This window comes from Molossus molossus, unplaced genomic scaffold (genome assembly GCF_014108415.1).
Source record: "Molossus molossus isolate mMolMol1 unplaced genomic scaffold, mMolMol1.p scaffold_m16_p_7, whole genome shotgun sequence".
Lineage (NCBI taxonomy): Eukaryota > Metazoa > Chordata > Mammalia > Chiroptera > Molossidae > Molossus > Molossus molossus.
In genome coordinates, this window is record NW_023425401.1 from 107585234 (window position 1) to 107609617 (window position 24384).

The 24384-nt window shown below is 44.0% G+C and overlaps 1 protein-coding gene across 7 annotated transcripts in view; it reads left to right on the forward strand.

Moving 5' to 3' along the window:
- CUL1 (cullin 1) overlaps nucleotides 1-24384 on the forward strand; it is an 88088-nt gene that overhangs the window by 49206 nt on the left and 14498 nt on the right. For all 7 annotated transcript variants that reach the window (XM_036246544.1, XM_036246541.1, XM_036246543.1 and 4 more), the window contains exons 3-9: nucleotides 204-378; nucleotides 2349-2516; nucleotides 5253-5303; nucleotides 5498-5588; nucleotides 6269-6432; nucleotides 12379-12541; nucleotides 13404-13534. In XM_036246544.1, coding sequence (XP_036102437.1) covers nucleotides 204-378; nucleotides 2349-2516; nucleotides 5253-5303; nucleotides 5498-5588; nucleotides 6269-6432; nucleotides 12379-12541; nucleotides 13404-13534 — 943 coding nt within the window. The remainder of the gene's footprint in view (nucleotides 1-203; nucleotides 379-2348; nucleotides 2517-5252; nucleotides 5304-5497; nucleotides 5589-6268; nucleotides 6433-12378; nucleotides 12542-13403; nucleotides 13535-24384) is intronic.

A 24384-nucleotide genomic window follows, 5' to 3' on the forward strand; every position in this document is an offset into this window, starting at 1 on the left:
CGGACAAGCCTGTGATGGGGCTGGTTCACTTTCAGCTTTGTCGGGATGTGAATAATGGGATCTCTTCTCTACTCTAGTTTTCAACAGGTTCTGTTGCTACATTGGAAATATACTGATATCGAAATATTTTATAAGAAAATAAATTTGTATTGATCACTGTTCACATCGACGATGCATGTTGATTTCCTTAACTTTTCTCCAAGTCACGTTTATAACTACTGCACGAGTGTCCACCAGTCAAACCAAGCTCGAGGGGCTGGTGTCCCCCCTTCTAAATCGAAAAAGGGGCAGACGCCCGGGGGAGCTCAGTTTGTTGGCTTGGAATTATACAAACGACTTAAAGAATTTTTGAAGAATTACTTGACAAATCTACTTAAGGTAAGATGGTTAACATATATACTGAACATTTGTAATAGAACGTAAAAAAGGTAGTGAGAATATTAAATCTAACTTCATGGCTAAATCTTTCACTGTCGTTTGTTCCTTTTGCTAATTTGTTAAATTAGAAGTTTTTGATGCCCTTACACCATAGTAGTACGTTTTCCTTAAATTGCTAACCATTTTGTGATTTGGTTGTTAGGAATTGATGAACTTTTTAATTTAAAGCATATCATTATAAATTCAAATGACCTATATTGTACTTGGAACCCAGTGTTCTATTCTGAATCAAAATGTACACATGATCGTAAGGTTTTCCAGCCTTTGGTAATCACATTTTTCCAATGTGAATCTTGCCTTTCACACGATCATGTAGTATATCTCAGAACTATGATGGAATTGTGTGCTCGGCTAGGGTAGGTTTCAGTAGACACCCATTGCCTTCAAGTGTGGGTTCCTCCTGCTCCGAGCCTCTTGCTTGGGCATCGATGGAGTTTTTCCCCTTCATCTTCTGCCTCTTTCTTCCCCAGTCTCCATCCTCTATAGCAAAGGCAGTGTGATGCCTTCCATCCAGCCCCAGGATGGTGATTCCTGCATCTGGTGCTACACGTATTACATAGCGTGAGTGAAGACACCTCTACTCTCTCCTTGGGAATTGGCATTCTGTGTATATATTTTTAAAGATTTTCTATTTACACAGATGATAGGCAAAAGTTTTAGCATACTCCAAAATTGTTTTCTTTTTTTACAAAATATATTTTACAAGCAAACATTGGAAACTTTCAAACATTATAACAGACTAGTCAGTTGACCACAGGTTATGACTTAAGATAGTATCCTTTTCAAGTTCCCGGAACTGTTACTAAAGCCCGAAGCCCGTGTCCTGATTTTTATTCACACCACTTTGTAAAGTGAACACTGGAATTATTCTTTACACTAAAGAGCCGTATTTTGTGTTGTGTAGAAATATTCATAGCCATGCTGTCAGTGAGGTTTTCACCCTTTAAAAAAGGTCATATACTGCGATCCAGAATAGCTTAGCTTTACATTTCATTTCTTATTTAATTAAAATGAACAAAAGCATGTTTGTATCATGGTGTGATCAGGTGTTCATAGGGCTGTTGGGTGGCTCTGGACCACCCACCGTGGGGCTGCTTCCTGCGAGGACCCTGAGCCAGAGAGCAGTTCCCGGCCCCGCCCAGGCCCCGCCCGTGTTCACCTTCCAGGGCCCCTTTGGCTTCCCCTCGTGTTCGGGGGGCCGCACATCTCCGCGATTCGGCCTTGTCGTGCTCGTGGTTAAAGGCTGACACTCTAGGTGTCACTGATGCCTAGGAAAAAATTCCTTAGTTTTCTTCAAATAAAATTTTGTGGCTTAAATTGCAGACATCTTAGTCAAAATAATTGTGTTTAATGCAGTTTCTTCATGAAGTTTTGTTAAAGAAGAAATAGTCTACTGTTAGACTTACTTTTATAAAAATGTAACAGATTGACACAAAAAGCTTTAAATTTTTATAATTTTTGAGTAAATCAAATGAAGGAGGAAGATGAATTTTAAAAATAAATGGTATTGGCCCATGGTCTAAATTGCAAACAGGACATGTTAATTTTTTTTTACAGAAAATATCGTAAGGATGATTTTGAGGTGAATTCCTATTTGTTAACAAAAAGAAATTACCCTCATACTCTAAAATTCAAGGTTCTTTTTATGAGTGTATGTGCATATTTTACACCATGAAAAAAGTGCCAGTTTGGGATGAAAGACTTTTTAATAAAATTCTCTCTTTAGTTCTCATGAGCTATATCCTTGTGAGAATTCAAATTAATGAGCATGTTTTTTGTATACAAACTAATTTAAATAACCCATGTAGAACCATATCGATCAGTGCGTTTTAATGCAATAGGTTTGTTGTAGTTCGCTTTTATCGTGTGACACAGTAGCCACCTTTAACGCTGTGTTCCCTTGTTTTCAGGATGGAGAAGACTTGATGGACGAGAGTGTGCTGAAGTTCTACACGCAGCAGTGGGAAGATTACCGGTTCTCCAGCAAAGTCCTGAATGGAATTTGTGCCTACCTCAACAGACATTGGGTTCGTCGTGAATGCGACGAAGGGCGAAAAGGAATATACGAAATCTATTCTGTAAGACTCCTTAGAACACCTTTCAGATGTGTGTTTGCTTAGTGATGCATCATCTTTTCAGTTAGAGGATCTAGGCAAATGCTATGCTATTTTCAGACTAGTAGGCTAATTTCCCTTGTTTTAATTTAGCAATTAATTGCCCTTGATTTGTGGCAAGAAGGGAGAGGGTAAGTTGGAATTCTAAAAGTCACCCTGCACACTGCTGCATTTGCTTGTTAAAAGTTTCTTCTTAAGTGCGGACCGGAGAGTCCTGGCCTCGGTTTCCGCTAAGGGCACGTACCTTGGTTGCAGTTTGTCCCCGGCCCCAGTTGGGGTCGTGTGGGTGGCAACCAGTCGATGTGTCTCTCTCACATCGATGTTTCTCTTTCTCTCTTCCTCCTTCTCTCCCTCCTGCTCTATCTGAAGATAAATGCAAAAATGTCCTCAGGTGAAGGTAAAAAAAAAAGTTTCTTCTTTATTTGACCCCCCAACAGGTTTCGCCTGAACCCGCCCCGTTTGGCACTCAGAGCCCGAGTCCCGGCGTCAGGCCCACTGGGGCCCTTGCCTGACGTTCGGGACGCCAGGGTGGGGTTTCTGGGAAACTGCTTCTCTAAGACACTCTGACCCCTCTCCCCACTTCACACAGTAACATGACGTCCAGAACAGTAGTTGTAGTTTAAAGTTGAGGGTTTGGGGTTTTTTTCAAAGACTGCATGGAAATAGATTTTGAAAAGGTGAAATAATATGTTTCTTCAGTCAGGAAGGGTTTTGCTAGGCCCACTGGTTTTCAAAGTGTGGACCCCAGACCTGCCGCAGCCGCTCACCTGGGCACTTGCTAGAAGAGCTCGTTATGGGGCCTCAGCCAAGACTTAGATCAAACTCTGGAGGTGGGCCGGAAGTCTGGCCGTCACAGAGCCTGCTGGGTCAGGGCTCGGATGTGCGCTGTGTGTGCCTCCCCCTTCTTCGCATTTCCACACGCTCCCCAGTGCAGGGTTTGGGCGGCTTCCCCTTGGAAGCCTGCCTGACCTACAGCACCACGTCTGCCTCAGTCCTAAAAGCCATTTTCCTATTATAGTCAGTAGCAGATAGAGAAAATATAAAGTGCAAATATACATTATAGTAAGTGTCTTAAGAGTCAACTACTTTTTAAAAAATTACTTTCAAAATGCATACTTAATACATTCTTAAATCCTGTAGTTACTGTTTGGAAATACAGTATGCAGCCATAAGTTTTTAGCAGACTAGAAGCAGCATCCCTGGGCGTGCTCAGGTGTCAGTGGCACAGTGAAGGTCCTTGAACAGTAACCTCCCATCTTGTCTCCAGAGTCTCCAGAGCATGGGGCTGCTTTGTTACGAAATTCGAAGTTTCGCTTTTTTCTTGATAATGCTTTTTTCCTTTTTAATATAGAAAGTTGTTGGTTTAGTAAACTGTATATGAAGAAAAGTTGGTTTTCTTTCAAGTGAACCATGGACAGCAGTCAGTTTGTTGACATACTAAAGCGACCCCACGAGCATTCTCCCGTCGCCCTCTGAGCTGCTGCTGGTCCCCCTGGTCCTGCTTTCTTAGCTTGCCTGGCTCTTCGTCCTCTGCCCCTTCAAAGCAGCAGGTACCAGAGTCATGCTAGGGCAGTCTAAGGTGGTCGTAATCTAGAGAAAATGTTTGGAAAAGTTAATTTTAAAGGCATAGTCTGTCTTTCCTGGACAGTCACACCCGTCATGTTGCCTTTTCTCCCTGTCCCACTGCTCCCAAGAGGAACACTGGAGTGGGGTTGGTTGTGCATTATTAAAATAAATAAACATCACTTCCAGACTCTTTTTTTTTTCTTTGGTGGAAGTACCACTCAGGGAAAGTTCAGTATATAAATTAAATTTTACGTAATTCAGAAAACTATGTCTTACATAAGCCCAGTTTTACCTTGGTCGCACTTGCGGAAAAGAAGACCGATAGCACTTACAGACAGGAGTGAGTTTCTCAGCAGTTTCTGTTTGAACTTTAAATTGTTATAAACGTGAATATTATTTTAACCGGATAATACCTCTCAACAAACACTTTAAAAGTCATGCATGCATTAGAACTTGTTTTGGGTGGGAGAGCCTTTTTTATAGTAAATTTCTGATATAATCTCTATGAAAGCTTTAAAAACTTTCAAAAAATTATCTTGCCTTGGCCGGTTTGACTCAGCAGTAGGAGCATTGGTCTGCGGTCCTGAGAGACCCGGGTTCGGTTTCCGCTAAGGGCATGTACCTCGGTTGCAGTTTGTCGCTGGCCCTGGTTGGGTCGTATGGGTGGCAGCCACTCGATGTGTCCCTTTCACGTTGATGTTTCTCTCTCTCTCTCCCTCCCACTCTATCTGAACAAAAACTGGAAAAATGTCCTCGGGTGAGGATAAAAAATTAAAAAATTATCTTCATTAAGTGTGCCAGGTCAAAAATTAAATTTGGCCCACGGAATAATTTTGTAAATTGTGTCCACTGGTGTGCCCTTTAAGCTGATATGTACGTTCCCCTTAAATCCCAATTTTTTTTCACCTTCATTATAAAGTGGGAGCTGATAAACGTCTGTATTTTGATGACTCTTAAAGGTGCTAACTCGGAACAGTGCTCTGATTCCATTGCGATGGCAGATTTCACCAAATTATAATCTAGCAACATTGATCAGCATAATCTGGGATTCTAGCTGTTTCCTATGACTACAGTCTCAGAAAAACATAGTAAAAGTATAGACATTTTATACTTTCCTTTTTTCTTTTCATCCAGCTCGCATTGGTGACTTGGAGAGATTGTCTGTTCAGGCCCTTGAACAAACAGGTACTATTTGTCTGAGTGTGTACTGCGTTCTTTCTGAAACCCCCACAGATTACATTTCTTAGCCACTGTCTTCCTTTCTCCTTTGGAACATTACCAGAGTCGCTCTCATCTTGCATTGTTTAAGAGATATGTAGTAATAGAATACATACTGTAGCCTGTAATCTGCATATATTTTTCCTCTGTCCTTTCTGAAGGTGACCAATGCTGTTTTAAAACTGATTGAAAAGGAAAGAAATGGTGAAACCATCAATACAAGACTGATTAGCGGAGTTGTACAGTCTTACGGTAAACAGTTTTCCTGTAAATTATTCAAAGTTTTCATATCAAATGTCAACTATAACAATTATTTCATTTTTTAAAATATTTTAATATCAAGAATACTATTAGCATAATTCTCTTGAAGTCATTGTGATTCTGTTTGATACTACCCATCATAAAATAGTTTGGTCCTTGTACCTTAAGGAAATTTTGATGTAATAGACATTTGAATTTTTTTCATTTATGGTCTCATGCTGAATTACTGGATATATAATATGACATTGTTGTTAATGGAGCTGAGTTATAACCAGAAATTTTTATCAGCTTGAAAAATTGAGATTGAGAAACCAGTAAAGTAATACAATGTTTTAAAAAGTTGGATAGCATTGTATTTTTTTAAGTTTAAAATTAGTCATTTTTATTATTTCTACACTTTCAGAAAATATGAAAGTTCTTCTAAATAAACTTCATTTTAGCTTTGAAGTATTCCTGGCAATGAGTCATAATTACTTCTTTTTGTATGTCTTAGGTTTTTTAAATTTATTTTATGAAATGGTTTACTTTAATACTGGTAAATAACAGACTTTATGTCCTACCGTTTCAAATTCACCTTTTAAGCATAACTTAAATGACGCTACACCTAAATATATTCTGTAAAATATAACAAAAAATAGGGTAATTGAAATATAGTTCCTATTTCTTTCTAGTGGAATTGGGGCTGAATGAAGATGATGCGTTTGCAAAGGGCCCTACGTTAACAGTGTATAAAGAATCCTTTGAGTCCCAGTTTTTGGCCGACACAGAGAGATTTTATACCAGAGAGAGCACCGAGTTCCTGCAGCAGAACCCCGTCACCGAGTACATGAAGAAGGTAAGCTGGCTGCGGCCTCCAGGGGGCTCCATGAGAAGGCGGTGCCCTCAGGGGGGCCGTCCCTGCGGCGCGTTGCGTGCGGCGCGTTGCGTGCGGCGCGTTGCGTGCGGCGCGTTGCGTGCGGCGCGTTGCGTGCGGCGCGTTGCGTGCGGCGTTGCGTGCGGCGTTGCGTGCGGCGTTGCGTGCGGCGTTGCGTGCGGCGTTGCGTGCGGCGTTGCGTGCGGCGCGTTGCGTGCGGCGCGTTGCGTGCGGCGCTCCTCAGGGGTCCCTGCCCGGGCCGCGCTCCTTGTGTCTGTAGCAGCCGCCCTGTGATTAGATCACCACAGTTCGGTGCATCCTCGCTGCTCTGGGACAGAACCACAATGGTTCGGACTGGCGTGTTTTGCACTGTCTCCTAGAATGTATCTCGACATCTAGTGAGAGCCACTGTCTTACCACGTCAAGAGAAAATAAGTTTTGAACAAGTAGTCTCGAATTTGCAGACTTGAAGCTTTGTTTCTTTGTTTGTTTGTTTTGCTTATAAAATGTCCCCTAGTAATCTGTGGCGCGGGCTGCTAGTCTGTGTGAGAGGAGAGGCCCAGCAGGTCCGCCTGGGCCTGGGTCGGGAGACCCCTCGGAGGAGGCGATGAGGCCGTGGCGGGTCTGGGCCCTCTTTCTTTGCGGATCCAGATATTCTGGATTCACACTCTGAGAAACGGCCAGATTCGGAGTCCGCAGACTTTCTGCCGAGGGCCACACAGTAACTGTTCTGGACTATTTGCGACCTGTGGTCTCCGCGCAGCTGTTCGGCTCCGCCGCTGTGCTGGGAAAGCGGCCACGGCAACATCCACACGGATGGGCGCGGCCGTGTTCCCGTCACCCTGGACCTGGGGCAGGATTCGGCTGACGAGATGTGCGAGGAGGTGTCCAGGGAGTCTGGGCCCGTGGTGCTGCTGCGTGCCCTGCCCTGGGCTCCGTCCCTGGGAGGCCCTGGTCTGCAAGCCAGGTCTGCACACTGAGAAGGAGCTGCGGCTCCCTCTGACCACGGAAAGTCCTGCGCGCCGGTTGCGGTGTTCGGGGTGTACTTCCCGTAGGAGATGGCGGTTATGAGTGGGCCTTAGGAGTTTGAAGTTGAAAGTCCTTGACAAACAAGTTTCTGGTATCTCAAACTCCAACAAAAATTGAACTCTTCAAAAGTATTATACTTGAGTCATACTAGTTCTTTGTGTGTATTTGTGGGTTAAGTTAGCTTTTGTATGCTGCCCTGGAACCTAACTGGCTCGTTCAGAATTTCAGACAGCTGCCTGCAAATGGACTTTTGAAACATAATCTGTTTTGAGTCTTAGCATTGCCTGTTATTTCATTTTAGTTTGGCTGTATAGTTTTCATAACATATCTTTTATTGAACTAGTTATGGTGAGTCTTTAAAATGGTGCATGTTTTACAAGTGGGGCTGTTTGTCTATCAGTCACGGTGCACAGCCCCAGCGGTGGGTGAGCCTGCCTTTTTCACAGACTTCTCGTGGACCGTGGCCCCCAGCTTCCCCCGAGGAGCAGAGTACTATCCTGGTGCGCTGAAATCAGCTCTTTAGGCCAGAATTTACATAAGCAGGGCAGTCGGTTTTTAAAATCAGACAGGAACCAACGACAACTTGAGAACAGAGATTTGTTGGATGTTTTCAACCTGGCGTGGGCCCACCTTCCAGCGAGCAGCACACTTGCTGTCTCCTGGTTTCTTAGAGTAGATGTCTTTCTAGGGGGCTTAGAGGTTTGGTCCAGACTCAACTGGATCTTACCAGGCGTGACTTCATCACATTCAGGAAGTCCTTATGCACAGAATCTGAGCATAAAGTTGGAGGTAATCATGGGAACAGTTCTGCTCTTACTACACGTCACCTTGCATCTCAGAACTGGGCTGTGAGTGTAGTTTTAGAGCCCACTCCACCACTTACCAGGGTGTTGACCTAAACCTTCTGTGTCTCAGATTCTTCATCTGTAAAATGGGAATAATAAGCTATTATACATACATATTTGGCGAAGAGGAAGCATCCTATGTTTGTTATTATACCTGTACATTGATCAGAACCTCTATATATCTGAGCCATGTGCAGCACCATAGGATAAAAGTAACACACTTTATTCAGTAACGTAAGGGGAAATTATGTTTATATTACAGCATGCTATCAGGAAATAGAATACAAAACTCATGAACAATATTGAGATAAAGCATGAACATCAAGAAACACACATTCTGCTTTCAGCAGCCAACTTGGACTACATGTCCAGCTTGGACAAGGGCGTCTCTGTCCCCTTTTCTGTGTTGTCAGGAATCCTGCGTGGAAACGCTGGAGGGTCTCTGGTTCTCTTTCTAAGGAGGCTTCACTGAATGAGCAACCCTAGGCCACATCAGTGTTTACATACCTTGCTGTCTCATGTCGCGGGGACTGATCTGAGCTACAAAAACATCTGTATGACTATTCTAGGTTTCTAATGTCATTAAAAAAAAAAACTTTAAAAATGAAATATGCCTTATTTAAGCGGTTTTCAAATCTTTTTTTTATCTCATGGCATACAGACTAATTACTAAAATACTGCAGCATTCCAAAAAATATGTATTTTGCTCATCTGACAGAAAAAATAAGTATAATTTTGACTCATTCACACCAGAGAGCTATGTTTGTGTTGGTGGTTGTCATTTGTTTATTTGACAGTCTAAGGGAAAAGAGGTCAGTGCCCCTGACTAAATAGTCAGGTATTGCATGTTTTAAAAATTCTTGGAGCACACCAATTGAAAATCGCTGCCTTCCTTAATTTACTTAACTTTTTGTCTGTTTTTTGTTTTTTGCTTTGTTTTTACTGCACACTGATCCTAATACAATTAATAGGGATAGTCTTTAATTGCTTTATTAGGGATAGTCTTTAATTGCTTAATTTTATTTATTCATCTTTAATTTGATCTTGGTAGTCTAATTACTTCCCTGCCAAGTACAGTGACATTCAAGAGCTTGGCTTGAAATCAACAAAGCATGGAAATGGCTGCCCTCCCTGAAACCAGATAGATACCACAATAATATTACACCTAGGACTTGGTTTCTTTACTTGTATATAAAAGAAGTGACTGCTGAGAGCCTTCTGACCGTCACAGTTTCCTTCCCTCTTAGCGGCTGCAGGAAGGGACTGTGGAGCGCCGCCACCTGATAGACCGAGAGGTGGCGAGCCTGTGCCCCAGAGTGAATGAGCCTCCTCTGGGGAGGAGTGAAAGTCTGTTTCAGGAGAAAGCAAAGTTTTGAGAGATGAGTTTTTGCTGCCCAAGGTGATTATGTTCTTCCGGGAAATTATTTAATTTAAAACAGAAAAATTGGTACTTTGGGTTTGGCATGTCCTGTGTTTCATCTGCGTTAGCTCTTGAGGTATCAGACATTAGATAGGAAGCAGCAGGTTCTTAACTTAGACCTTCTGAGTTCAAGCACATAAAAATCAATTGGTGTGCTCCAAGAATTTTTTTGTTTATTTTTTTGTGTTTGGGGTGTTTGTTGTTGTTGTTTTATCCTCACCAAAGAATATTTTCTTGCCCTGGCCGGTTTGGCTCAGCGGTTAGAGCGTCAGCCTGTGGTCCAGAGAGACCCAGGTTCGGTTCCTGCTAAGGGCACGTACCTCGGTTGCAGTTTGTCCCTAGCCCTTTATTGAGTTGTGTGGGTAGCAGCCACTCGATGTGTCCCTTTCACATCAATGTTTCTCTCTCTCTCTTCCTCCCACTCTATTGAACAAAAAATGGAAAAATGTCCTCGGATGAGGATAAAAAATATATATATATATTTTCTCATTGATTTTTCGAGAGAGTGGAAGGGAGGTAGGAGGAAAGAGAGAGGGAGGATCAAACCTGCAACCCAGGTACGTGCCCGTGACCAGGAATTAAACCCATGACCCAATGTTCCTAACCACTGAGCCACACCGGTCAGAGCTCTCTCATTGTTTTTTAAAATAACTGTAATCAGAAAAAAAATATACTTTAACTATCGACTTTTTGGAAAATATAAGATAAACCTATAAGCTTGGGACACTATTACTAAGTATGAATACTAAACCAAATTGGACCAATGCTATAGGTTCTTTGTAACCTGTTCCCCTCCCCCCCCACTAATGATTTGTTATCTTAACGTTATTTTATGTTGTTTATTTTACTGGAAACTGGTATTTCATTAACCACATATGCTATAATTTAACTAATTAGCTCTTATTGGAAACTTCAAGTCTTTTCTATTTCTTTATTTGTAAATCATTTCTTCCTTTTCCTTTCTCATATTTTTATTTGGCTCTACTCATTGATTTTTCAGAGATCATTTTATATTAAGGATATTGACCTTTTGATACATACTACAGATATTTTTCAAGTTTATTTTATTGTTCACAAGTAATTATTTAGAATGTATATATACACATATATATAACTTCTGTAGTTTAAACAATTGGCCCATTGTTATTAATTCTTGAAAGTTGCCAGTTTGTTTTTTTTATTTTATGTTTCCTTGGCTCGTGGATGTTTATTCTTCCAGTTGAATTTTTCCAGATTTCTCCAAAGTTATGCCAAATTTAAAAATCATTTGAAGAGTATTGGCTTTTTTATAATACAAAATATAATTTTTGTCTCTCTTTTTTAGATCACCTGAATGATTTTAGATAGATTATCATTGAAATATCTTTTTTGCTTTAATAATTTAGTGATTCCTCAGTGATACTTTACATCACATATCTTTCTGGTATGATGCATTATAAAATATAAATGACTATTACTAATCTTGCTGGTTTGTTAAATTTTATCTTTTATTTCTTTTCTTTCTTGAAGGGAAATGTAAGAAATTAAGACACATAAGTAATCCAGTAGATTTCAGAGGTGCATATTTAATCACTGGCAAGAGATTGGGCCATAACGTTCTTAAATTTTTTTAAAAATCTAATTACTAATATTTCCATGTGGTCATTTCAGGGATTATATTTCTACTCCAAGTAGCTTTCAGTCAAAAGTAACAGTTCTTGCTGTTCTACACATAGGAAAGGACCCGTAGGATTCTCAAGAGTGTCAGGTAGAAGTATTCCCCCACAAAGGAGAAATGCCACATTCCCAAGGAAGAAAAGTGATCATTATAACCTCATTAAGTCTTAAAGAGAAGTTTGGCCCTAGCTGGTTTGGCTTAGCGGTTCAGAGCATTGGCCTGAAGGGTTTCGGGTTCAATTCTGGGGTCGATCCCAGTTCAGGGCACATACCTGGGTTACAGGATCAGTTGCAGGATCGATCCCTGGTCCTGGTAGGGGTCGTGCGGGAGGCAACCAGTCGATGTGTCTTTCTCACATTAATGTTTTGTGTGCACACTTGCACTCGCACGCTCTCTCTCTCTCCCCCCCTTCCTCCCTCCCTTTCACTCTATCACTCTATCTAAAATCAATGGAAAAATATCCTTGGGTGAGGATTAACCACACCAAAAAAAAAGGAGTTTGTAGGGGAAATGTATATTGCATAGAAAATGGAACACATCGGTGACCCCTTAAATATGATTGGCATTCACCGTAAAACCAAAGAACCTCTCACCCTTTTTTCTTAGATCATATTTTATTAGAGCAGGTGTGAGTTTAATTTGCCATTTTTCATATAACAATTCTTTTTTTTTTTTTTTATCCTCGCCCGAGGACATTTTTCCATTTTTTGTTCAGATAGAGCGGGAAGGAGAGAGAGGAAGAGAGAGAGAGAGAGAGAAACATTGATGTGAGAGAGACACATCGAGTGGCTGCCACCCGCACGACCAACCAGGGCCGGGGACAAACTGCAACTGAGGTACGTGCCCTTAGCGGGAACCGAACCCGGGTCTCTCTGTACCGCAGGCCGATGTTCCAACCGCTGAGCCAAACCGGCCAGGGCCATGTAATAATTCTTATAACATGAATCTAGACTGCTCACTCCAACTCTGTCCCGCAGGCGGAGGCCCGTCTGCTCGAGGAGCAGCGGAGAGTGCAGGTCTACCTTCACGAGAGCACCCAGGACGAGCTGGCGAGGAAGTGCGAGCAGGTGCTCATCGAGAAGCACCTGGAGATTTTCCACACTGAGTTTCAGAACTTGCTGGACGCTGACAAGAACGAAGGTGAGCCACTGCAACTCCAAACCTGGAGGTGTGTGTTACCCTGTGGTTTTGAAGTGGAATTCTTGACTCAGAGTTAACAGCATTGTGAACCATCAGTCAGTTCTTAAAAGAGTTATGTGTGAGTGTCTACCTTGTGTATTGATTTCTGATCTCTGCATAGTGTTTTGGGTATGACTTTGGGGAAGAGTATCTTTTCAGTTGAATTTGAAATATAACTTATTCCAAATGATACCACTTTAGCATTAAATGATATCATCCCTTTTTTTTCTCTTGAATATTTTTCTTCTGGAAATTCATGATGAAAAGGCGATTATTTTGTCTTTTTCTTATCTCGCCCATGTTTTACTGAGATGTGATAAGAGCTCAATAAAAGATTAATTTTGGGATTTGGGATTGTTCTTCTTTGGCCCTCATAAACTAACCATATGCATACATATAATAAATGAGCGATTTGGGGGCCCTTTTGTGACTCATCTGTTTGTATAGTTGAGATGGATATTTGTATCTCTTTAAATTTTTCATTTTTTTACAACAAATTTATGAATGCCTATTATGTACCAGGCATAAATTTCATCTCCGTGTTTAGGAAGCATCAGGTGTTTCCTGATAAAAAGCTTTTTTTTCTCTATTACGTTAGTGGATTCTCAGAGTAAGGGAAAAATAAAACTTTTATAAATGCACGACTTCATTGTTATTGTTAGCTAAATATATATGTTAAATACAAAATATTTTATTGTGATTAAGTAAAAAAACATGGTATTTTTACTTCAGGGTCTCATTCATCTCAGTATAAACACATACTTAGTGGGATGAATATGCAGAGTTTGTCTCAATTCATAAAAGCGGTGCCTCCTTCTTTCAGATTTGGGTCGCATGTATAATCTTGTATCTCGGATCCAGGATGGCCTAGGAGAATTGAAAAAACTTCTAGAAACACACATTCACAATCAGGGTCTTGCAGCAATTGAAAAGTGTGGAGAAGCTGCTTTAAATGTAAGTACCATGTAATTGAAATGCAGTTGGACCTGTCTCCACACATGAACTGCAGGCATGTGCAGTGTGTCTTCATTCACAAATCCAGGTGGTGAGAGTTTCACTAGACTCCCAGAGAGAACCTTATGTGGCTTTTTAAAGGCGGTTCACACCTGTATGGTAAACCCCTCCAGAAACTCTACTCTGGCGGTCTTTAGGCATTAAGAATGTCATTTCTTTATGGATTTTTTTCCCTTTGTATCTTCTCACTATTACATTTTGTACACAGAAGAGTCTTCCATAGAAAGAACAGGCTCTCACATTCACAGGCCCTAGGCTGCGCCTTTTGGAAGCTTTGACCTGAGGGCTGCTCTTTATTTGAGGGTCACGGGGCTGTTTGCCCTGGAAGGGCCCAGACATGTATAGCGTTTCTCATCCACTCACCCCTGCAGGAGATGCATAGGCTGTTCCTGCGAGGTTACCTGTAATTCAAGTAGAAATGTTACATAGGACGTGTCACGTGTTCCTGGGACAGTTAAGTTCTCTTTCGTTTGTTTCTGTTGTGAACTTTAATTCTAACAGTGTTTGGCAGAACTAATGGGGAAAAAAGCTTCTAGAACATAGTGCTTATGTATGCATCAGAGAAGTTTTTATCACTCTGATTTTATCATGGTTAATTATTTTTGACTATACTATCTTCTTTAATTTTTTTTTTTTTTAATCTGTGTGTCCCTGCTGTCTTTGGAAGGTTCCTTTTCCACTTTTAATTAAGGGGGCTGCTGCCCCACCTGTGAATCACTAGGGGATGAATGTGAACCCATTCCTCTAGGTTTAGGAAATAATTAACTTTACACTTACAGGATAGAAGGGAACTGGCTTAGTAAAAAAGGTCTTCCACGTTTTCGTATAAGCTTAAGAAGGGAGTCCCAGGCGGGGGACAGGCAGTGTCACTGTGGAGCCCTCGAGTACAGACAGGACAGCCTGTCCAGGTGCCAGGCCCAGCGCCCAGCGCCCAGCGCCCAGCGCCCAGCTCTGACTGGGGCCTTCCTCAAGCAGCTTTCCTGTCTGTCAGTTTAAGGGAATGGAGTAAGGATAGTGACTAGGGTGTTTGTGAATAAGATGCTTGTAAAGTGCTTATTAATTCCACGTACATCAGTGCTCAGCAGTGATGACTGTAGTTTTTATGGCTGTATACAGTTTTGTTTAATTTTAAAAACTCCTTACATCTTGACAATTCTTATTTTCAAACTTAAGTGTTCCTTTTTTTTTTTATCCTCACCGAGGACATTTTTTCATTTTTTGTTCAGATAGAGTGGGAGGGAGAGAGGGGAAGAGACAGAGAGAGAAACATCGACATGAAAGGGACACATCGAGTGACTGCCACCTGCACAACCCAACCAGGACCAGGGACAAACTGCAACCGAGGTACGTGCCTTGAGTGGAAACCGAACCCGCTTCTCTCTGGACCGCAGGCTGATGCTCTAACCACTGAGCAAAATCTGCCAGGGCAAGTGTTCTTTTTTAAAGGGCTTGATACGCACACATGCACAAGTACACATGTGGTTCAGAAGGGGTCAACTCGATGAAGATGTTGGTTCAATAATGTAACTCAGCTTAGCTCTGTGAACAGCAGAGCCAAGTAAAAGACTTAATTCCTTAAAACAAGTTCAGAGCTGAGTCTGTTGTTTCATCAGACAGAGGGATGAGGGAAGGACGTGGATCAGAACAGTTTGGATGAATGGATGAGGCAGGTGTGCTTCCATATGAACTGTTGTACACTGGACGTGAGGCTGGCCTCGGGGCCGTTGTTCTAAGTGAGTATGGTTAGGGTAAAGGAAATATAATAAATTGCCTTTTTGTTTTCATAGAATAATGGAGTATTTTTAATGAGTTTTAGAGAGAGAGGAAGGGAGAAGGAGAAAGATAGAAATAATAATGTAGGTTGGAAGCATCGATTGGCTGCCTCCTGCACACCCAGCACTGGGGACTGAGCCTGATATCCAGTCATGTGCCCTGACCAGGAATTGAACCTGCAACCTCTTGGTGCATGGGTTGACGCTCAACCACTGAGCTACACTGGCTGGGCAATAGTGTTACTTTTTTTTTTTTCCCCTTTGATTTTTGAGAGAGAGGGAAGGAGCGGGAGAGAGAGAGATAGAAACATTGATTGGCTGCCTCCTGCATGCCCCCCACTGGGAATCAGGCCCACAATCTGGGCATGTGCCCTGACCGGGAATCCAACCAGTGACCTCTTTTTGCATGAGTCAGTGCTCAACCACTGAGCCACACCAGCTGGGCTGGAGTGTTACTTCTGTTGTCTGTCTTTTCCAAACCAAATTAAGGGGCCTAAATTGGAGAAATAATCACTCTGTGATTCTCAAGTGCCATTGTTTTATTTTTTCTTTTGATGCAGTTAGCTGACTTGGTCAGTGAGTCTTGAATCGGATGTTTACTTTTTCATGTCCAGTTAAATCAAAAGTCTAGCTTTTGGGTAAAATTATTTTTCTATTTGTGGATACTTCATCTGTCAGCAGGAAATGGCACAAAGAAACTACTTACCAGCAGTTCTTTTTTACTAGATATTAAGCTTTTAAATAATACTTTTATTATGTAAATGTCAGACACTAGTTAACATGAATTTAAAAACCAAAAGAAGGCCCTGGCCAGTTTTCTCAGTGGTTAGAGCATTGGCCTGTGGACCAAAGAGTCGTGGGTTCAGTTCCAGTCAAGGGCATGTACCTCGGTTGCAGTTCAATCCCTGGCCCTGTTCGGCGTAGTGTGGGAGGCAACCAATTGATGTATCTCTCTCATATTGATGTTTCATTTGCGCGCGCGCGCTCTCTCTCTCTCTCTCTCTCCCCCTCTCCCACCCCCCCTCCCTCTCACTCTGTCTGAAAATAAATGCAAAAGTATCCTTGGGTTAGGATTAAAAAAAAAAAAACTATCATCAAAAAATAAATCCCAAAAGAAGGTTTTCCCCGAGAATAAGAATTGTATTAAGCTTAGTAAACATGATGTGCCTTAACTTTCAAAAGTCAGACAGTTCTTTTTTAATATGTTATTTCCATGAGAACTTTTTTCTTTTGGACTCATGAAACTGTTTTTGTTTGTTTGTTTTTCTGGTAAAGAAACATTTTTCTGCCCTGGCCGGTTTGGCTCAGTGGTTAGAGCGTCGACCTGCGGTCCTGAGAGGCCCGGGTTCGGTTCCCGCTAAGGGCGCTTACCTCGGTTGCAGTTTGTCCCCGACCCTGGTTGGTCGTGCGGTGGCGGCCACTCGATGTGTCCCTTTCACATCGATGTTTCTCTCTCTCTCTCTTCCTCTCTCTCCCTCCCACTCTATCTGTACAAAAAATGGAAAGGTGTCCTCAGGTGAGGATTAAAAAAAAAAAAAGAATTTTTCTTTGCGAAAACAAGTGCTTCTATTTTCTACAAAGGAAGTTTTTTCTTGGATTTCTGTTCTAGTCTCTTATTTTGAAAGTGTCAGGTGACTCCTGAGTTTGCAGGGCCACCTGACTGGTGCATGAGCTGTTGGCAGGGTCTCCAGGGCTGGGGATAGCTGGGGCCTCCGTTCACCAGCGACGGGAAAGCCCTCGGAACTCAGCGGATCTCAGACAGAGCGTGTGTACCCAGTCTCAGCCTGGCACACAGCAGGTGCTTGAATGCTTGTCAGAAAGAATCAAGCTGCTGAACCGTGATTTTAATAAATAGATATGAATTTTAGTCGCCCCTGTGTTAAAATGTAGAAGATATGCTGTGACCTGAGTCATGATCGTTTTCCAAAACCCACTGGTGCTGAGACAAGCAGCGGAGATTGTTTGAATCAGTAAAAAAAAATTATAATAATTATAATTATTACACGTGATATTAGGAGGGGTTTACGTGCTTTGAGAACTCAGTTTTTGAAGTTTGAAAAAATTTGCCTAATTGAGTTGTCATAGTGTATGAGAATCCTTTGTAATTAGCATATTAAATGCCATAGAATATATTGCTTAAATGATTTTTTAAGGGCTAAAAAGTTTGTTATCTAGCCCTATGATTCCATTTATAACATCAGTTTGGTTAGAAAGCAGTTTTACTGCTAGTCTGGCCAAGACTAAAATATTACAGGTTTCAAATCGGTAATACAAGTCAAATGACATTTTATGTGTTAGAAACTTCAGTATCTGCTTAAGAATTTTCTTGCCCTGGCTGGTGTGTTTTAGTGGTTAGGGCATCAGCCCCCTCACATGGAAGGGTCTTGGGTTCAATTTCTGATCAAGGGCATGTATGTACCTGGGCTGCATATTTGATCCCCTGCCCCAGTTGGGGTGCGTGCAGGAGGCAACCACTCCATGTGTCTCTCTCACATCGATGTTTCTCTCTCTCCCTCCTTCCCACCTTCCCTCCCTTCTACTTGCTTTAAAAATCAGTGGAAAAAATATCCTCAAGTAAGGATTTAGAAAAAATTTTTTTTTCTTAAGGCATTTTTTTCATAGTTAAAATTACTTAAAACTTAAAGGCTGTCCCTGAACACCTGACGCAGGGAATACCCTGGCGGCGTCTCCCCCTTCTGGCAGACACCCTGCTCAGTGAGGGCCCTGAACGAGCCGGAGCATGTGCTGTTTCTTAGACCTGTGCTGCCACCCAGGCCAGTCAGCGCTCCAGGAATGTGGGTTGGGATCAGGGTTCTTCTTAGAGTTAGGAGGCTTCCAGGCTGAACGACACTGACACGGATCAGTGTGGCCCCTCCCACCCCCATCGTGCAGGATTCCAGGGTGTTTGGAAGAGTTCTGTCCAACTTTAGAGGCGCTTGTGGTTGCGGCTATTCGTGCCCTTCTGTGGCTCCAGGACAAATTGGCACATCGTATTGGGAGCCTTGTTCACAGAGAGATAATCACGGATGGGGTGGAAGACTGGCTGAGAGCTGAACAAAGGAGCAGATAAGTAACTTTTTAATGGGTGCTGCCCTGGGGAAGGGCTCACCAAAGGAACAACAGAACAGCCTCTGCCAGCACGGCTGTCCAGGAGAAAGATGCCCCTCCAGCCCTCGTCCCGAGGCCAAACAGCTCAGTTCTTCCCCAGGTGTCTGGTGCCTTTCCAGCTGCCTCCCCCTTGCTGGATCCCAGAAGGAGTGAATCTGAGTAAGTCCAAGCGCGGGGCCTTTAAGAGAAACCGTCTGGGGCTCTGGCAGCCTCAGCCTCCCTCAGCCTCAGTTCCCACTGGTTTTACAGCCAGAAGTGATGGGGACTCACTTCCTAGCACTGGAACCCTGAGCTGGGCACCTGGTGTGGGACGGGGACCCCCGGACCTTCCCAGTAGAGGTGTCCTCCTGATTTTTATCTGCCACACGTGGGTGTGGGACCAGCCTATCCGCCTCCACCCTCCTGCCAGTCTCAATGTGGTTTCTTTAATTTTGTAGTTGTAGGACCTCCATTCAACTTGATGCCCGGCGGTTCTGAATGATGGTTGTTCTGTAGTTTAGTAGTAATTTTTATGTGGTAGTGGGTGGAGGCAATACCACATTTACCTACGCCCCTGGTGTGTATATATATATATATTTTTAATCTCCCAGAGCAATTAGTTGCATGATGTTGGCTAGTGTTGCAACTCAAAGGACCAATGACTGCAGTCATTGGTCCAGCCTGTGTGGCTCGGTGGTTGAGTGTTGACCCATGCACCAAGAGGTTGCTGGTTTGATTCCTGGTCAGGACACATGCCCAGGTTATGGGTCAAATCCCCAGTAGGGGGGCATGGAGGAGGTCACCAGCCGATGTTCTCTCTCATCGATGTTTCTATTCTATCTCTCTCTCCCTCTAAAATCAATAAAGAAAAAAAAATTTTTTTTTAATTAGTCATTGTTTTTTATCATTCAACAAGCATTTGTGGCATTCCTGCAATGGACTTAACGTCTGGAATTCTGAATTGAAATGCTTTGCCTTCGTTTCCTCATCACATCCCCACGACCTCATCTTCAGTTGGCTGTATTGAGTTGACTTGCCCATTTTAAACACGTGTCTGTCTGCCTTCCCCTGATCTCAGCGCAGAGGTGGCAGCTGCACAGTGTGTGTCCCTGCCTTCTCCTTGGCCCTGGTGGCATCAGTAATCGCATGTGGGGCTTTCCCGCCGAGCCTGGGCACAGCTCAGCGCCCTCAGACCAGGAGGCGGAGTGGAGACATGGCATTTCCTCGGCTCTCTGAGCATTTTCTCTCCAGTCCCAGAGCTGCCATCTCAACCTGGGCCCTTCATCTTGCTAATGACCTGTTGTCTCTCCCGTTCCCGTCTGTCCCTCAGAACGCTGAGCGGTTTACTCTTTCAGAAATGCTACTTAATGCATAACCATTTTATTTCGCATTCATTTCTTTTAGTACACTCTCTTCTCTACAATAATATATTAAATCTACAATATTAAACAAAATCCTCTTCTAAGTTGCCCCATTTTGATGAGCCTTGTCTTTTAGGGAGCTGCTAGCTCCCGCGCCCCAGCAGCGCCCCGCCTCGCTTCGCCCACCTGCCTCCTGGTGCGTGAGTCCTGCAGCCTGGGCAGCTCAGACCCGTCTGAAGAGGGTTCTCCACTCCAGTTCTGCCCTGAGTGACTGCACCCCCGTCCTCACCTCACGAGGCATTTAGAGAATCTGCCGTGTGCCACTGTGTACGTGTGTTAAGTCTGGCAGGCTGCCCCTCACTGTGCTCATCCTCTGCAGCTCAGTGCGGGCGCCCACAGGGTGTGTGGACACTGGTGAAGAGGAGGAGACCCTGCTGCGTGGCCGCCAGCTCCCCTCCAGCTTTGTCCCCCGTTACGCTCTTGTTTATTCACTCCTCACCCGATGATGTGCTCATTGGTTTGAGAGGAGAAACATCTATGAGAGATGCATAGAGCATTGCCCCTCATGCATGCATTCATTGTGTGATTCTTGTATGTGCCCTGACTGGGGATCGAACCCACAGCCTTGGCATATCAGGACTACACTCCAGCCAGCTAAGCTACCTGGCCAGGACTAATTTCTGTTTCTGAAAGTAGGCACTGTGTAGAAGGTGGGTTGACAGGATGAAGGCGGCTATGGGTAGGCCAGTTAGGTTGGTACGGCGGTTCGAATGGAGAATGACGCGGGTAGGTGGTGGTGTGTGGAGGGATGAGGGAGTTGGAGAGAGAAATCGTAATGGACAGGTTGTGTTTGCTCCTTGTTGAAGGTGGATGATAAGCACGTGGTGCATCTTACTTTTGTTTGTCATTTTGAACATATTGGAATTCTTCTTCACAATAAAATGTTGAAAGTCAAGAAATGGAAGCAGAGCATTTGAGATGTCTCTTCGCGTCACATGCCTTCAGTTTGGCTCAAACTCTTATAAAATTTCCCCAAAAAAAGAAATGAAAAATGGGAAGAAGAGAAGTGGAGAGAGAGCAATCCAGAAGAGGGGCAGGGGCAGGGGCACGGGCACTGAGCAGCTCTGGGACCCTGGAGACGCTCCCACCCGAGGGCAGGTGTGTGAGCTCAGTGGCGAATGGGGTCTCGCCCGGAGATCTGTGACCATGACTGCACAGTAAGGACACCTGAAATCCCAGGGAGTTGGATGGGGTCCCTCAGGGACAGCTCTTACGTACTGAACAAAGAATGGCGAGGAGCAAACCAGTCACTACTCCCTTCATTTTTTATTTATTTTTAAATCTATACCCAAGGATATTTCTCCATTTATTTTCATATAGAGTGGGAGGGGGAGAGAGAGAGAAACACCAAAGTGAGAGAGATACATTGATTGGTTGCCTCCTGCATGACCCCAGCCAGGGCCAGGGACCAAACCACAACCGAGGTATGTGCCTTTGACTGTAATTGAACCCAAGACTCCTTGGTCTGCAAGCCGACACTCTGACCTCTGAGCCTAACCGGCCAGGGCTCCCTTCATTTTCAAACATTGAAAATCCCCAAGTCTTCATTTTCTTGAAAATGCATTTGACCCAACCGATCTTGTCCTTCCTGCTTCTTGCCACTCAGAGGTGCAGTGGCTCCCTCCAAAATGCCTGAAGGTCTTCATCTGCTTCATGGCTGTTCATCGTTCATCCTCTGAACGTCTCTGCTCCGTGTGCACTGCCGGCTGCTCTTTCCTTCAGATCCTCTCCTCTGTGTCATCCCGGCATGTGCCTGTCTCCATCTGCCCTTGTCAGGTTCCTCAGCGCCTCTGCTCTGGGTCTTGATGCTGAATGCAGATCCCGAAGGCTCAGTGCTGCAGCACAGTCTTCCCTTAGCGGGTCCCATTCAACCCGCTCCTCACCAGCCAGGCTCCTGGCTGCGTCGTCTTCTGTAGGAGAAAGAATCTTGAGCCCTGGCCGGCTTTGCTCAGCGGTTAGAGCGTCCCGGGTTCAGTTCCCACTAAGGGCATATACCTCAGTTGCAGTTTGTCCCCAGCCTAGTTGGGTCGTGCGGGTGGCAGCTACTCCCTTTCACGTCGATGTTTCTCTCTCTCTCTCTCTCCCCCCCTCCCGCTCTATCTGAAGAAAAAATGAAAAAATGTCCTCAGGTGAGGATTAAAAAAAAAAAAAAAAAGAATTTTGATATTGGAGTCTGAAGACATCTATGTTCTTGGGGAAGATTTGTCTTTCCATGGAAAAATCTTTCTTGGCATTTTTTTTAGATATTTATATTTTTCCAAGTCTTGAGTCTGAGAAAATTTGATCAAGAAAACAAGGGAAAGTAGATAATTTTCCTGCCAGCATAATAGTCAACTCAGAGATATTCCTGGTTCAGAGGAGTCTGTTGGAGACAGTCCAGAGCAAGGGTGGGTGCCAGTGTGCAGTGGAGGTCGAAGGTTGTCTGGCCTGGGGTGGAGCGCGTGGGGAGAAGCCCAGGGCCTCGCCAGCCCTCTGCCCCGTGGGTGCCAGTTAGAGATGTGTGAGCGTGGCCCTCGTCGATGCCAAGGGTGAGTCATTCTTGCGATGGACACACATTAATACGTTGATGTACACAGTATACGTGATGTAATCCTCTGAGATCGTGGGAGTGGTGGTCCACGAAATAGCAAGTTTTGGAAGCAAAACAAGTCCTTAAGTTGGTGATATTGACCTGCAGTTTTTTGCAATGTGTTGACCTTGACCTTGAAAGTTATCTTACTCAAATACTACCCAATAATGTTTGCTGGCATTTTCTAGTGTTTGGATACTTGCTGTAGGGTAAGCTTTTTTTGTAAATACTTTAACAGGAAAATGTAAAAAGAAAAATAAGTGAATGTTGTGAAATAAGTTGACATGAAATTGGAAAGCGATCTAAAATCCTAATTGGCAAAAGCATTTTCGATATCAATGTAAAACCTAAAGTAAGTCCAACAGACACTGTTTTCATGTAAAAGAAATCCGTGTGCGTGGAGTAGGTAGGGTGTGCCCACCTGGGCTCTGCAAGGTGCGCTGTGAACCGGACGGCCTGCCACCCGCAGACCCTCCGCGTCGGGGCCGCTCGCCATCAGACGGGAGCAGGGCAGCCACTGGGCCGCCCACGCTGCTGTTTCAGGGTGAGATGGAGCATGTTTAGTGAGTGCATGTGCTAGTAGCTTTTAATGCCTTAAATGATTTTTATTTTGAAATTATTTTGTGTTAGGTTTCCTTTTATTGTGTACTCTTCTCAAACATCTGTATCAGGTACATTTGTTCATAGTAACAGTAAGCGCGTCTTTATTGTAACAGAACACCTCTGATACTCTGATTATAACCCTATACAACCCTATAACAATGACGATACTCTTGATGGTTACTCATTATTATTGAAAAACAAAGTGTTACAGAAATGCAGAATAGTTAAAATTTGGGGAATTCTGGTTTCTCATTCTTGAGTGCTGAGGATTAATATCTGTCAAGAAGTTGGAATCAGCCCTGGCCGGTTTGGCTCAGCGGTCAGAGCGTCGGCCTGCGGTCCTGAGAGACCCGGGTTCGGTTCCCGCTGAGGGCGCGTACCTCGGTTGCAGTTTGTTCCCGGCCCCCTGGTCGGTTTTGCGTGTGGCAGCCACTCGATGTATCCCTTCACGTCGATGTCTCTCTCTGTTCCTCTCTCTCCCTCCCACTCTACCTGAACAAAAAATGGAAAAATGTCCTCGGGTGAGGATAAAAAAAAAAAAAGAAGTTGGAAACATTTGCAAACCATTTAGGCTCCCCGCGCCTCAGGCCTGATCCTGCTTGGGCTCAGCCTCAGCCTCTCTCGCCGGCCCTTCGGCTTCCCCGCCTGCGCTCTGGAGGAGGCGCTGGGCTCGGGCGTCGGGCTCCGGGTGCCGGCCTGACGCTGCTGCCACTGAAGCCCGTGGCCGGATGCTTCCCCTGTGAAATGGGGGTGCAGATAGGACCAGCGTCACAGGGTGATGGTGACGGTCCCTGTGCAGCGCACCCTCAGTGTCAGCCACTCTGTTCTCATCGTCACTCCAGTCTGCGTCCTTTGCCCCCATCCGTCCTGTCTTCCTTCTGTATCCATCCGGACGCCCCCGTGTCTGGCATTGACATTCTGTTCCCGTCATTTCCTGTGTCCAGAGACCCACAGTTGCCTGCCTGTCCCCTAGGCTCTGGCCTTCCCCCCTTAGTTCCCTTTGTCCAGGGGAGTCTTTGGCTCAGTCAGTGGAGTGGTCAGCCCTTGCTGCGGAGTCTGCTCGTCGGCCCCACCCTGCACCCTCTGCACTGCCTGCGGCTGGTGCTCGCTCACTGGGTGACCGTTCTCCCGGCCCAAACAGAATCCAGAATTTGAACTGTTAACAACAAAAACTGGCTAAGCAAAGCCATCTCTTTGAAAACTGTTTTCCTGTGATCTCTGACTTTTCGAATAATTTTTAAAATCACTGTTTTTCCTACAAACTTGAAATTAGTATTTAATTTCAGGTGTGGAGAATATATTTAACTGTATCTGTAAACAAAATGTCCTGTATGTCTT